The following is a 14,452-nucleotide window of genomic DNA, read 5'->3' on the forward strand; positions in this document are numbered from 1 at the left end:
CTCTGCTTTCGGGCTATACTACTTAAAGCAAGTGCAAGCTTCATGTTTTGTTGATTTATCATCAGACGTAAAAAATATGTCACGTCTACGGAACGAACTGTGAACAATTAAAGGAAGCTTCGCTTAAGCAGTTATGTTAATTTAATATGCATGACGAAGATTCCCCTGTTCCAGATAAGGTCAGCTGAATAGCGAGATTGACGAGAAAGTGATTGTTTGAAAGTAGTATATTTTCACTCTAATGAAAAAAATATGCCTAATCAAATTATTTTTGCGCCAGCAAAAGAACTCTTTCAGGGCTGAAATAATCCATTTCAGACCTGAAATACGAGCTGACGACGGCTTGACGTCGTAAAACACAGCATGGGCAATAAAACAGATAAAACTATAGCATAATATCGAAACTAATAAAAACCAAAGAGCGCCATTACAGACGACCACTAACTCGTGGGCTAATTTTATGACTTTTGCTGGGAAATGAATATTCTCGTTTAGATACTCGTTTGCATCGGCTTGCATCTATTCTAGTGGATATGGGGAAAGGCGATCACTTAAATAACTATTAGAACAAATGTACATCTCCAGCGAATAGCGCATGATTGCGATTGCAAATGCAAACGAAACGATCCAAAGTATACTCGCAAGCAGAAACTACAACCCAATCAATGCAATTCAATCAATTGAACTATTGTAAAACTAAAAACACCCTTCTCTTTTTTTCCGTCCCCGGTAGGCCATGAAGGCATTCATCGATGCCCACTACCAGATGATGGACATCAACAACGACGGTCTGGTCAGCATAGAAGAGTACCGTTATAACTGCATCTCCAGAATCGCCATGGATGACATCAAGAAGGTCGATGATTCCTACAACCAGCTCGTCAGTGTAAGTATCAGCTCTCGGTTAAACGATGGGGAAGCATGGTCGATTAGTTCCATGGCTTTATAATGCTATGCCTGCTTTGGTTTACAATTATCCCATCATAGCTGGCCGTGTTCGCTTTAGCGCCATTAAAGACAAGGCATAATTAGTTTATGCAAAAGCCATTAAACTATCGGTGTTAATTAGGATTTAAATTCCCTTTATCATAAATCCGCTTTTCATTACCGCCAGCGAATAAAACTTATGGCTCTTGGAAAAAGCTGAGAAAATTAAAAGCATTATTCTCGCATCATTTCAGGACGAGGACAACAAGCGCGGTGGAATCACCCTGCAGAGATACCAGGAACTGTACGCCCAGTTCATGGGTAACGAGAGCGACAAGTGCGCAGCCATCTTCCTGTACGGCCCAATCCCAGAATAAGCCGTTTAAACCAACATTCGAAGATTCACCATTTCATCCCTGAGAACCACCAAATACCAACACACCCGAACTGTGTGCTTCTGCTTGACGAAGATTGAAACTCCATCCTAGCTTATTCGTCGGGCAAAGGCCGTAAAATAACATCACCATCATCAAGAACAACAACAAGATGAAGAATGATGCTAGAAGTGAGAAAGAGGAAAAGATCTAAATCAACTTCTCGATCAAACAACATCCTGAGTCGAATACTAAAACATCCCAATCTGACTTGAATAAACAACAACATCAAAGCAGAAAAACCTATGTTAATCGTATGAAAATTTTAATAAAAAAAATCAAACTACCAAACTCTAGCGATCCCAACCGATTCAGATAACAGCCCGAATCACGAAAGCCTCTTTCCTCAGGCGGTAGTTCAATCGGTGATCCTCGGACCGTACGATCCTAACGACCATCCCGCAGATCGTTCGGTGAAAGCCACGTTCCAAGAAAACATCCCACAGGATCACGGTTGCCATGATTAGCAGAATGGAACACCAACGCCTACTGCGATTCGAAAGGTAGACGTTGGTTGATTGACGAGTTCGCGGGTGACCACCATCCAAGTGCGCGTTGATCGGCTTTTTCCAAACAGCTTTAATTTTTGCTTTCGTTTTTATTTTTGTGTTGGAACAGCTGGAACAGCAGATTTGCTTGCGCAAATCGTTTTAGCCAGTTCTATTACGAAAAGGAAACCATTTTCGTTCATATTTGTACATAAAAAACCAAGTGAGAATCAATATCAACCGTTTAACTTTAATCGTGAAACGTTCAATTTGAGAATGATTTTTTTCTGGAAACATACTAACTATTAGCGATTAATGGACACAACAATATATAATGTTAATGTTTTTTTACTGAAACTACTTTTTTCTACTCTAATTATTATTGTTCATATATGTTACGGTGTTTAAAATGTTAGCTTTAATGTTTAAGAAATATTTCTCGCCTCCTTCTTTGAAAGTTTGAAAATCTGTTATAACATCGACAGCATGCACACCAACATCGTGCGAAATTGAGGTTATGTCATAATGTTCGTTTGTAATAATACCATCAAGATCAAGGAAATAACATCAAGCATATAACAAATTAAAGAAGGTTTGTTAGTTTATAACTATTTAAATAACTAGTAATTAACTGCTAAGTGAATGAAAAGACAGAAAATGTTTAAAAAATAGCTAGGTTATGTATTTTTAATGTTACTCAGCGTAGGAATCTATCTTCGAAACAAAAAAAAAAGAAGAACCAACTGTTATCACTTACTTTACCGTACTATTGTAATTTTATGAAACTGTACTAGAACTTGCAGCAAAAGCAGTGATTATTTCCTGACAAATGAAAGCTACAACCAATGTGTAGACAACATCTTCGGTAATGTCAACTTTGCTACTCTTTTTTGTCTAGAAATAACAACTCACTAGAGACAAGACGAAAACTAGTTTGACTAAAATAACACCACATTTAAACTATAGATAAACAATTATAGTTGCGAGGTAGTTTGTCCCATTAGTTATCCTTTAATTGCGTGTGTCGTAGTGATCCCTATTAAGAACAACAACTAAAAAAACAACATCTTCAAATGGAAACAACAACAGCTGAAATCTTTTAAACTTTACAGAGAACTCATGATAAGATTTAAATTTTATTTTTTGTTTGAATAATCACTGTTTTTTCTCCACCTGGAAACCTGAATTATCCCATAAATTAATGTAAAGAGAAACTTTGCTTAGTTGTATGATAAAAACTCGTCAGAATAATTAATAATAACTTAGAACCACGGGCAAATAGCATGAATTATTTATTATCCAAGTTCATTTTTAAGGACGAAAAAGTATACATTTTAGAGAACTCCACCACCTAATAGTGTGTATATGCTTTATTCTTAAAAGTGTTCGGCCGCCCGTCTGACCCAACACCACCCGGACGCGGCCAATGGTGCGAAAACAAAAAAGGTCATAATAAATAATTTGTCTTATTTATACATTCGTATCAAACAACATCTTTTTATACAACCAACATCTAAAGAAAGAGAAACAAATTCGCTTATTAATATTATCGATACCGATTGTCCCAAACCATCACAATTATTTTCATTTGCAATTTGTTCATTTGCTCGAATCCTTTATAACGTTACACAAGCAAAAACGAAAGAAAAAACAACGATAAGTTAGCTAAAAAGAAAAGAAATTGGAGAAAATATGAAACAACCTAAAAAACCAAAACGATGTGCAGCTTGTTTTATTTACTCACACTGTGGTGTCGAAGTTTGTACAGACAGGAGGATGGCAGAAATCATTTCTTTAACGTTTTTGTTTTGCGAGTTTCAGTAAGGAAAATAACCGTATGCATATTTAAAAACGTTGAAATGCCTTACGCATTCAACTTCCCAGAGTAGAACAAAGTAACGTGGTCTAATAGGCCATCGTAGTAGGCTAGAAAACCATTATTCAAACAGCTTTTTTCTGCGAGTCGGATGTAGGGAGACGAGTCGACTTATGTGATAAAAGCGACTCGTTTTAAATCACCCGACTAGAAGAATAAACCTTAATGTCGACTTTTAGACAATCGAGCTATGAAATGTTGAGCGTAGTTCGAATTTGACTGTGAGGCCTTCATGAATGGACAATCAATTACACGATATCCACTCACTAAAAAGGTCTCCTCTAACAGCTTTACATGGCATTTCTGTTCCATAACTAAATCACCCCTATATCTTGTTTACGTTCGAATGCCATTTCGATCGAAAACCATTTCGCATCCCCATTATCGCCAGCATAAATCAAGTGAGCCATGAATTCGAACGAATCGAATTCGAGCGAGAATTGGATCGGCCGTAAACAAGAATAAGGGTGAATATTTCCATGGTCCAGTCAACATCGGCTCATGGAGGGTAATTAGATTATCTGGGCTTTGGAAAAACTTGCGAGTGTGTACGCATGCATAACTGTGATAAAATACCAGAAATCATTATGGACCGAGAACCTCGCCCGAAACGGCTGCTTTCGTAATGAAAATTTCATTGACTTCCCAGAGCATATGGTATCGTGTCTACCACACGATATACGAATGCAAAAATTACAACTTTGCCAAAGAAAGATCTAAGTTAAAAATTGTGAAAGTGTTCATGATACACTCAAATCTCCCTTACTCGATATTTCGTATCTCGAGATCAAATTACAGAACCATGGTAAAATTTGGTTTTCATGGCTACCTCAATGGTCCCTTGGGTTGCAGTTGTACTGGTTTCGTGTTCTGTAACTCGATTCCTCGCTAACTGGATGATCCCTTCAATATCGAGTTATAAAAAGTTGATTGTATTAATACCATGGAGAGTCTTCAAATGATAAATACTTTCGATCAACTTACTGAAATCTGTGAGATTGTTCTAGAAAATTTGAAAAAAAATACCAAGTTATTTTGTCACATTGGTAATTATAACCGCATAACAGTAACATTGAGATTATAAATAAGCCTCGTAGAGTAATGACAATGAAATTTTTATCAGAATAATTTTCTGACAATTCATCTAGTATGCGATATGAGTTGTACAAAATATCAGCCTCAAATAAGCACTTTTGAGTTCCTGGTAATTTTTACAAATTTTAGTTTCCTACCATACTGCCATAAAATGCACACATGGTATTCCATTTACTCAATGCCTACTTTTGTCGAATGTTACGAATATGCAGTTATGGGCAGTGCATTTTTCGATACAACATGGTCCACGGCATTGCGCTAGAGAATGTCATACGGAGACCCGGGCTGAGGTAGGATTTTCACAAGTTTCAGTCAATTTGTTTACTTTGCTGATGACATGGATATAATCGGACAAAACTTTGAAATAGCGGTAGCTATGAGCCCACCTAAAGCGCGAGCCGAACTTTAAAAGACTCGCCTAGCAACCAACGTAACGGTAGGTAGGGATATCTTGGAGGTGGTGGATGAGTTCGTTTACCTTGGATCCAGCGTTATCCGTGAAACTGTGATATATGAAGGCGCATCATCTGTGGGAGTAATGTGAGCCAGAAGAAAATGCGGCCGAAAAAACTTCGTTCCCGCACCAAATGTAGCAAGAACAAAACACTCATAAGATCGGTAGTCCTCTACAGATATAAAGCAAGCTTTATGTTCGAAGAGGACCTAACCACTTGCAGTTTTCGAACGTCGGGTGCTTAAGACGATCTTTAGCGGTGTGTGGCGGCGAAGGATGAACCACGAGTTCGTTGAACTCTTCGGTGAACAAACCATCCTCAAGGTTGCAAAAGCAGGAAGGATATGTATATTGGGCTAGGCATGTAGATATCTAAAACAAATTCTCGCGAAACATTACTCTGTTCTTCCCGCCAGGAGCACCACTGTTGCCTGCCGAGCAGTTGGAGCATGTAAAATGCAAACCCCAATGTAAAATGATGAATAACAATTTATCCTGACGTCCTATCAAAAAGTGGTCTTCGGCAAAGTTGTAGCTGGGAGGATTTCACATTAGAAGAATTTGTTCACTTTTCCATAAAATATTATGACGAAAAGATTAAAAGCTGAACACAAAACATTGGCGTTTTCCATAGAAATCTCCATATAAACTTCAAATGGCGTGTGCACAGTCAAATTTCTTCCGAATTACTTCAAACTTTGGGAGGATGCTATTTGCCATAATAAAATACGTTTAAGCATAGGGGAGCTAAAATTTCAAAATTTGCATCACTTTATTGTACATACTCTCTACAGTAACATCCTTTAATATGCCAATAAAATAGTATTACCTTGAATATGTATCAGCTAGGAATTCGCCTTGACCAAACTATTAGACAGTAAAAAATCTATTTGTAATATCTCCCAAGGCTCCTGTGGCAGTTTTCTGGTGGACAATGGAATGGGTGAATTTTTCCTCGAAATTTGTAAGCATGTTGAGCATTTCTTCACGAAAATTTCTGCTTTGGTGCTCATACCCGGCCACCAAATATATTCTCCAAGAATTCTTTTTGTTTACGCTATACCAACGTGGCCTTGATGTGCTGATTATAGAACCTCAAACCTCAGTTGCTCAGGTACTATTATACGATAATCTTTGAAAACTAAGCTTTCTAAACAACGCAAGTTTGCTGCTAGTACTTCATAACATTGTAAACCAGACTGCCACACTCTAACATCCAGTGAATAACGTACTTTGACAGCTCCATATAAGATTCTGAAATGCTCTCGATCTCATCGCAAATCCATCTCATCCCAAAATCCATGATTCCGGCATCCAATTTGTACAAAAGATGTTTTTCAAAAGAATCGTCGAAAGGCTCTGCTGGTCTACTTTCTTTAACTAATCTTGACAATGCGTCAGCTATATTTAATGATCCTGGGATACACTCAACTTCTAAATCGTACGGCTGAAATAGCTAAGCCCAATTTTCCGCCATCGAGACAGCACGTCTGCCTTTTCTGTGTCTGCTATTGAAACTGAGTTCATTGGACACTGCATCTGATCGTACGGTAAAAAAATCCGAGTAAATACATAGAAAATCTTGCCACACCTCATACCATAGCCAAGGCTTCCTTTTGTGAGTGGGATAGTTTTTTCTGCATTCGTAAAAGATTTTGAGGCACAGGCCTTAACCCGAGGTTTTAATTCACCATCAAACTGAACGAGAACGGCACCGGTGATTCAATTATTCTTTTAAAATAATTAAACAAACTATTTAAATATATGTCATTACCTAACCCATACGGAGATGCATCAACATACTATTCAGTGCGATCTTCCTTACTGAAATATCCCAGCGGATTGATTCCCTTCTATGGCTTGTGCTTTAGATTTAAGAATTCATCTTCCAATTTTTGATTCCAGTAGAAAACATCACCATTTGCCAGTTCGCGTAGAAACTTTTCAACGAAAGTGATTAATCCAAAAAAACTTTTGACTTCCGCCAACGATTGGGGAGCACGAAAATTTGGTATTGCTCTAGTTTTATCGTCTTCAATTTGTTTTTGACGTTGGATAACGTCTTACGGCAACATACTGGGGTACAATTTCGAAAAACGAAAAATCGCTCGCGTCACGAAAAGTGGTTAGATTTTGACTGTTAATAACTTACTAACGCCCGCATAAATTTTCAAGATTCTTGCACCAATCGATTGCAAATCTTTCCACGAATCTACTCAAATGATGAAAACTATTGATTTTCATGACTAAACTATTGAAAAATTGGTAAATATCAAGGCATGTCTTATTTTTAACAGAAAAGCACATTTTTCTTGCTGTTAAAAGGTTTTGACGTTTTGGAGCTTACATGTGCCGTAATTGATCATTTTTCATGGTTTTTCTTGTCTGTTTTCAATCATGTTGAAAATGCCAAACAACTGAATACAAGTACGATGGTCAGCCTCTTTGGCTCATGTGCCAAAATTTTATAACAAATGTGGTTTTAGTGCTAAAAATCATCCCTTAAATCCCTTAAAAATCATCCCTTAAATAGAGAATCCCATTTCGGGGTGAAATTGATCACTTGTCAAAGCGATTATTGTTAATTTTTGAAACGACTCTACATAATGAATATGAGCTCCCTGAATTCGAATATGCTTGCAAAATGCTTAATAATGCAATATGTAAAGAAATAACGAATAGTTAATTTCAAGAATTGATAAAAACGCCTAGATGTAGTCAATTTCTTAAAGAAAAACCTGATATCTAACAGAAATTCAATTATTTCAACCGTATGAGCTAATTGGTACCAGTTTAGAAGATGAAATCGGGCTCGGGGATATATTTTAAGCATCCTTACAAACTTTACTTACTTTGAATAATTCCGTTGTCGTCGTCGCTACCTACATGCAAATGCATGCTAGAGCGATCAGAGTATCAATTTGTCAAACAAAGAGCTAAAACTAATCAGCAACAGCTAACTAGAAAACCAATCAACCAAAATTATAATTGATAAATAAATAAATTAATTAATCAATTAATATTTATAGATGAAGTGTCTCTGGTTGTAACTCTTTTACATCGAATGACTCGTTTTGTTCGAAATTGTGCTGTTATTCAATTGAAGCGCGTTCTCCACGGATACGACGAGTCAGTTGGATGTCCTTCGGTATGATGCTGACACGCTTGGCGTGGATCGCGCACAGGTTGGTAATCTTAAACAAACCGATCAGATAGGCCATTCGCTTCCTGCAGGACCATGACGGCCGAGCTCTGGAATCGCAGATTTGTCTCTACATTTCCCCGGATACCACTACGAAGCAGAAAAAGTTCTTCATGGTGCGGAACTTCTTCGAGTATCAAAAGGAACTTTAACATCGATTTGAGCAAAGAGGAGAACATGGAGCTCGCGGACTTCATGGAGAAATACCTCAACCTCAAACTGGATTCGTAAACTACTAAATCAGTTGACAGCCTGCTACGGTAGCAAACGGTCGCGTTTTTCAATCGCTCCCGTGAGTTAATACTTGTCAGGCGTGTACAAGATTAATTGTTTCGTTACGTGGACTATTACAGCTCTCAAGCTATCCGAGAAGAAATCTCAATACAAAAGTATCGTCGTGAACGCTATTAAGCAGGCGGTCGAGTTTTTTCTCGAAAAATAGCATTCGCCACAAGCCTCCATCTTCGAGTATACGGTGCTAGAGTCGAACAATAAAAACAATTTGCTTTGTTCCCACACTCAAGTGAAAAAAAAACCGCTCCGTGAGTGCAATTCTCTTTCAACTTGGTTCGATCCTCTTTGTGTGCGGGTAAAATAATATAACGCTGTGAGTGATATCACCGAATAGCTGAGTGCTAGTATCCCGACATGGGATCGGGGACTGACCCCTTCCCCATTGGGGATGTGGGTCCGTCTAATCGCCGTGATGGGGAATTTACCGGGCCGCTCTTCCCCGAATGGGGAGACCCTACCGGTAGTCATGGACAACTCGTAATGCCGTCGAGGGTACTCTACCTCCCGCCCCCATTCTCCTTCGCAAGTCAGTGGAAGCTTATCTAGGAGCGCGAGTTGATGGTGCATACCCGGAATCACGAGGTGCGTCATACGTCTTAAAGTTGCGAAACAAGTCACATGTCGAAAAGTTAAAAAAGATGTCAATGCTTGCCGACGGCTTTCCCATCAGAATAGTGGAACACCCTGTGCTTAATATCTCGAAGTGTGTCATCAGTTGCAACGACTCGTGTGTGTACTCGGATGACGAACTAACCGCAGAGTTGCAGGCCCAAGGCGTCAAAGAAGTACGACGAATTACTCGGCGAGATGGAGGAAAGCTAATCAATACTCCAACGATCATCCTAACAATAAACGGTACAGTTGTTCCGGAGAGCATCTTCATAGGATGGATTCGATGTCGTACCCGACCGTTTTACCCCTCACCAATGATCTGCTATTGTTGTTGGGAGTTCGGGCACACCCGTACCCGCTGTCAGAACACGGCCAACCCCACATGTGGCAACTTCTCCGGCAACCATGTGATCGTTAAGGAACATCCTTGTACATTCGGTGCCTTTTGCAAGAGATGCAATAGGGTCCTAAAATGTTTAATGAAATCTTGTTTTTATTCAATAACACGAAAGAGAATGTTACTGCAACTACTTTAGCAATTTTTCCCGCTCAAATAACGGCTATATCATATTTAAACTTTTATTTAAAAATTGGGTCCAAAAATGAACCTTGACACTTGAGATCATGTTTGACGTTCGCTTAGTTGACCAAAACACCACAGGGCTTTTAGTTTTAACACTGGGGTTGTTCCTATCTGACATTTCGGAAGGGACACGGAAAACAAAATACACCCAAAATTTGAGTTTAAGCCAAGGGGTGTGACAAAATCTAGAATAAACATAAAAAATGTTTTTTGGACTTAAAACTACCGGAAAACATTAAAAAATTGAGTAAATATGTGTTCTTGGCCTAAACTTAAGCGTTTGGCACTAAAATTGGGACATGGCTTTAGGACCCTATTCTGCAAACCACTCGATAGCTAGCCGAAAATGCCCCGCCTACATCAAGGAAGAAGAAATTCAACACATACGTGTCGACATGGGAATTTCATACCCAGCAGCAAAAAGACAACACGACTTACGGCACAACCCACAGTCAATGGCATCCGTGGTGGCGGCTGGCAATGATCAGCGTTTCGCTGAGCTCTCCGCCAAAGTGGATAACCTCGTACAGGAAGTTAAGCGTAAGGACGACAGAGTAGAAACTCTACTGACCGAAATCAGAAACAGAAAGACTGACCATGGTAAAGGAACACGGGACAATAAAGGATATGGTCCAAAAGATACGCTCCCTGGAATCTGAGCTGGCCAGAAAAGAGAAAGAAGTTGCTGTAATGAGAGACGTCTACGTTCCCAAGAAAGCCCTTAATACCACAGCCAACAATACCGCAAAAAACCCCTGCGGCAGTTTCTGAACCCTGTGCTAATAAAACCAACCCAACGAGCAAAAAAAACAGCACTAAGAAGAAAGTCGTTAAAACCGATGACTATGGACTACTAAACAAGCGCTCGAAAAACTGTGTCTCGCCAATAGATACTTCAGAACCTATGAATACGTCGATCAACTATTCGCCGGAAAGTGGTGATATCGAAATCTCCTCTGGAGATGAGCCGATGCTGAATGCATCCGGTTACATATCAGATTCTTAAAGAAAACCACCTTTCCAGTCCTCTCTTGTTTCTCCGCCCAACAAATAACGAACATTAACCAGTCCAATGTCTTCGCATCCAACCACTATCGATCCTAAACATCAACCCAGTGCAGAGAGGACTAGAAAACCCGCATACAAGCTAAATAATTCAGCAAATCGCAAACCACAGCTCTTCAAGAATCATCAAACATCCCCGGTTGAACCATCGAGTAGTCCAGGCCCCGTCAGTGCGGTCGTCTACTTCACCCCGGTACTGGCGGACAACCCTGGGCACTCTTTGGTGACCGGAAGAGGGACGGACAAGGGAGAAACCTCCTATACCCCTAAGGACAACGCGGAAATCGTAGCAATAGCAACAACAGAAGCCCATCAAGAGACTCAAGAACGTACCGTTGATGCGCCGATAGTGCATAAACCGTCGTCAACACACAGCATAACATATGACTCTCTGGTGGCAGAACGGACTCCAAGGACTACCCTGCCAGAACTAGCAAGATCCAACGCAGCAATATATGATTTACTTCAGCTCAACCAACAGAACATCTCCTCTCCCACAGCAGGCACTTCCGGTCTAACAGCTTCTTCAAAAAGAAATCTTCGAAGAAAGTCTCCAGTCAAAGTTACTACCCAGTCGACACCAGTCAGGCAATCACAACCCACTACGGTTCGTCACAGTCAAAACGCTTCCACAAAAACCGTACTGGCTATCCAGTGGAACATGAACGGTTACTACAACAACCTAGCGGACCTAGAAATTTTAGTCAGAGACCAAGAGCCGTTGGTCCTAGCAATCCAAGAACCGCATAAGATTAGCATCAACAGTCTAAACCACTCCTTAAGAAGGCAATATACATGGAGTCTTAAATGCAACCAAAATTTCTATCACTCAACCGCGATAGGAGTTCTAGTGTCTGTACCTCACTCGCCACTTCAATTCAACACCGACCTCCCTTTAGTGGGAGTAAAACTAGGCTATCCGTGGCCTTTAACTGTTATATCGGGATATCTCCCCAACGGTAATATTCCAGATTTAAAACAAAAACTCGTTGATTTTTTCCAGGCACTAGATACACCGATACTGGTTCTGTGGGACGCCAACGGGCACCACCCCGACTGGGGAAGTACCACTGCTAATGCCAGAGGTTCATTGATCTTGGAGATTGCTCAAATGTTTGATTTAGTCGTTCTCAACGAACGAGCCCCAACCTTTATTAGGGGCGAACGAAGCTCTACAGTTGACATCAGCCTAGCTAGTTCAAGTATAGTCAATCGACTCCTTTGGGCACCAGGCGAAGACCCAATGGGTAGTGACCACTACCCGATCTCAATCAGCATCAACGAACAACCCCAAGCAATATCACGTCGTCCCCGATAGAAGTACAATGAAGCAGACTGGTCACAATTTCAGGAGTCAATAACTCCGAAACTCTGTGATCCTGTACCGGATAATATTGAGGAATTTCTGAACATTATCAGTGACTCGGCCTCACTCTCAATTCCTCGAACATCCACAAGTCCAGGTCGGAGATCTCTCCCCTGGTGGTCCCCAAATATAAAAAAGGTCATGAAAGAGAGGAGAAAAACACTAAGAGCTGCGAAACGGCTTCCTAATGACCACCCTGCCAAACATGACGCCATGGAGACTTATCGCTCAAAAAGGAATCAATGTCGTCAACAAATCCGAGAAGCAAAAAAGAAGAACTGGGAAGATTTTCTAGAAGGAATAAACGAAAACCAAACCTCAGCTGATCTGTGGAATCGTGTAAATGCTCTTAATGGCAAACGGAGATCCACGGGAATGACCCTGCAGTTGCCCAATGGTCCTACTCGAGATCCACTCATTATAGCTAATGCTCTAGCAGATTACTTTGCGTCACTTTCATCACTTGATCTCTACGACGCTAATTTTCTTCGAAGGAACCAAGTATCTGCCGACAGCATAATCAAGATGGCAATCCCAGATGATACCGCCGGTTTGCCGATTAATGCTCCCTTCCGGTTCGATGAACTGACTTTCGCGCTACGTCGTTGTAAGGGTAAATCAGCGGGTCCAGACGATCTTGGCTACCCGATGTTTCGAAACCTAACACCCGAAGCAAAAACCATCTTTCTTGAACTTTTAAACAAAATCTGGATCGGAAACACGCTACCCAAAGCATGGACCCACAGCACAGAACAGATGGGAAAGATGACAACAAAACCAGCTGCCAAAATTAACGCGAACACTAGCGCACCTGGTGGCGGCGGGCAAGCTTTTTACACTGTAAAGTTTTCGAAAAATGTACTGAATTAGACGAGAAAACTCGTCTAAATATTTTTTGAGATCTCTACTCCAAGGTTGTTGTAAAAGAAAGGTAATCTCCAGAAAAAGTGGAATGTTTTCATTTAGTCTAAGTCTAAGTCTAACGATAGATGGTTTTGAATTTCCTCTCTGTTTTAGTAATTAGATCGTACAATAGTTTATAGAATTAAATTGAAAATACGAATGAGATAAATGTTCGTTAAAATCATTTTTTAGATCTTTCAGGAATGTCATTACCTTTAATTTAAGGGGGCAGGATCCGTCATTGATTTCGGAATTTTCAAAAGCAGTTTTTTCGTTCTAAAGCCTGATTTGCTGCTGACAAGTAATTTCTCGGCCTATCTTGATGCATGGAAAATTTCTGCAAGGAATCGATCAAGAATGGCCTTTTTTTGATCGCAGTTGAAAAGAAATGTCAGTTCAAATGCACGATGTACAAATATTAAGAAGGTGACATATTTCGAAAACTGACAGCTACTTGACGACGTCCTTCCTATCCACTTCGAACAAATTTTTAAAAAAATGATATAGTGGTCCGGAAGGTATATGGTATGAGGAGTGACGTCACATGTTTACAATCAAACTTGATATTTACATCAGTAAAGAGCCTGCCTTGTTAATTTTTATGCCGTGTTCAAATAGAAGTCGCTGTAGAAAAATTTCTTCAAGGAATCAGCGAGAAATTTCTTTAGCGATTCGTTTTCAGTAGCAAATCAGGCTTAAATCAATAAAATTATCAGGAAAATGTGTTCACTGTATTCTATTCTCCAATCGAAATACAGTGAACACATTTTCCTGATAATTTTTAGTTTTTAACAGAAAAACTGCTTTTGAAGTTTCGATTATGACGAAGATTTCAATGACGGAGCCTTGAACGTCAATCTGCAAATTTTCCGGAAATTTAAATTACAGTTACTGAACACATAACCAAGTTTGGAAGCATAGACCTCGGTTTCTAGTGTTCCGATTAACTTGAAATTTTAATCGTAGCTCAGACATAACGTTTCTTGAAATAAAATTCACTATTTTTACACAGTTGTTCAGTTATTGCATATATAACATTTAGCAAAAACGGCATATAAAATTTTGAAAACAAGCAATTTTACTGTAAAATTTTATTAACAAATTTGTAAGTATCAACAAATGTATCATATTTGCAGAGGAGGATTTATTGCCA

At 39.6% G+C, this 14,452-nt stretch overlaps 1 protein-coding gene across 1 annotated transcript in view; it reads left to right on the top strand.

Annotated features, from left to right (window-relative positions):
* Window positions 1-3,337, top strand: part of LOC5571151 (sarcoplasmic calcium-binding protein 1) — a 60,089-nt gene extending 56,752 nt beyond the window's left edge. The window contains exons 5-6 of the mRNA XM_001653412.2: window positions 734-886; window positions 1,182-3,337. Of these exons, the coding sequence (XP_001653462.1) occupies window positions 734-886; window positions 1,182-1,304 (276 nt within the window). The 3' untranslated portion in view covers window positions 1,305-3,337. The remainder of the gene's footprint in view (window positions 1-733; window positions 887-1,181) is intronic.
* Window positions 3,338-14,452: the final 11,115 nt, after the last annotated feature.

Source organism: Aedes aegypti, chromosome 2 (genome assembly GCF_002204515.2).
Source record: "Aedes aegypti strain LVP_AGWG chromosome 2, AaegL5.0 Primary Assembly, whole genome shotgun sequence".
NCBI lineage: Eukaryota > Metazoa > Arthropoda > Insecta > Diptera > Culicidae > Aedes > Aedes aegypti.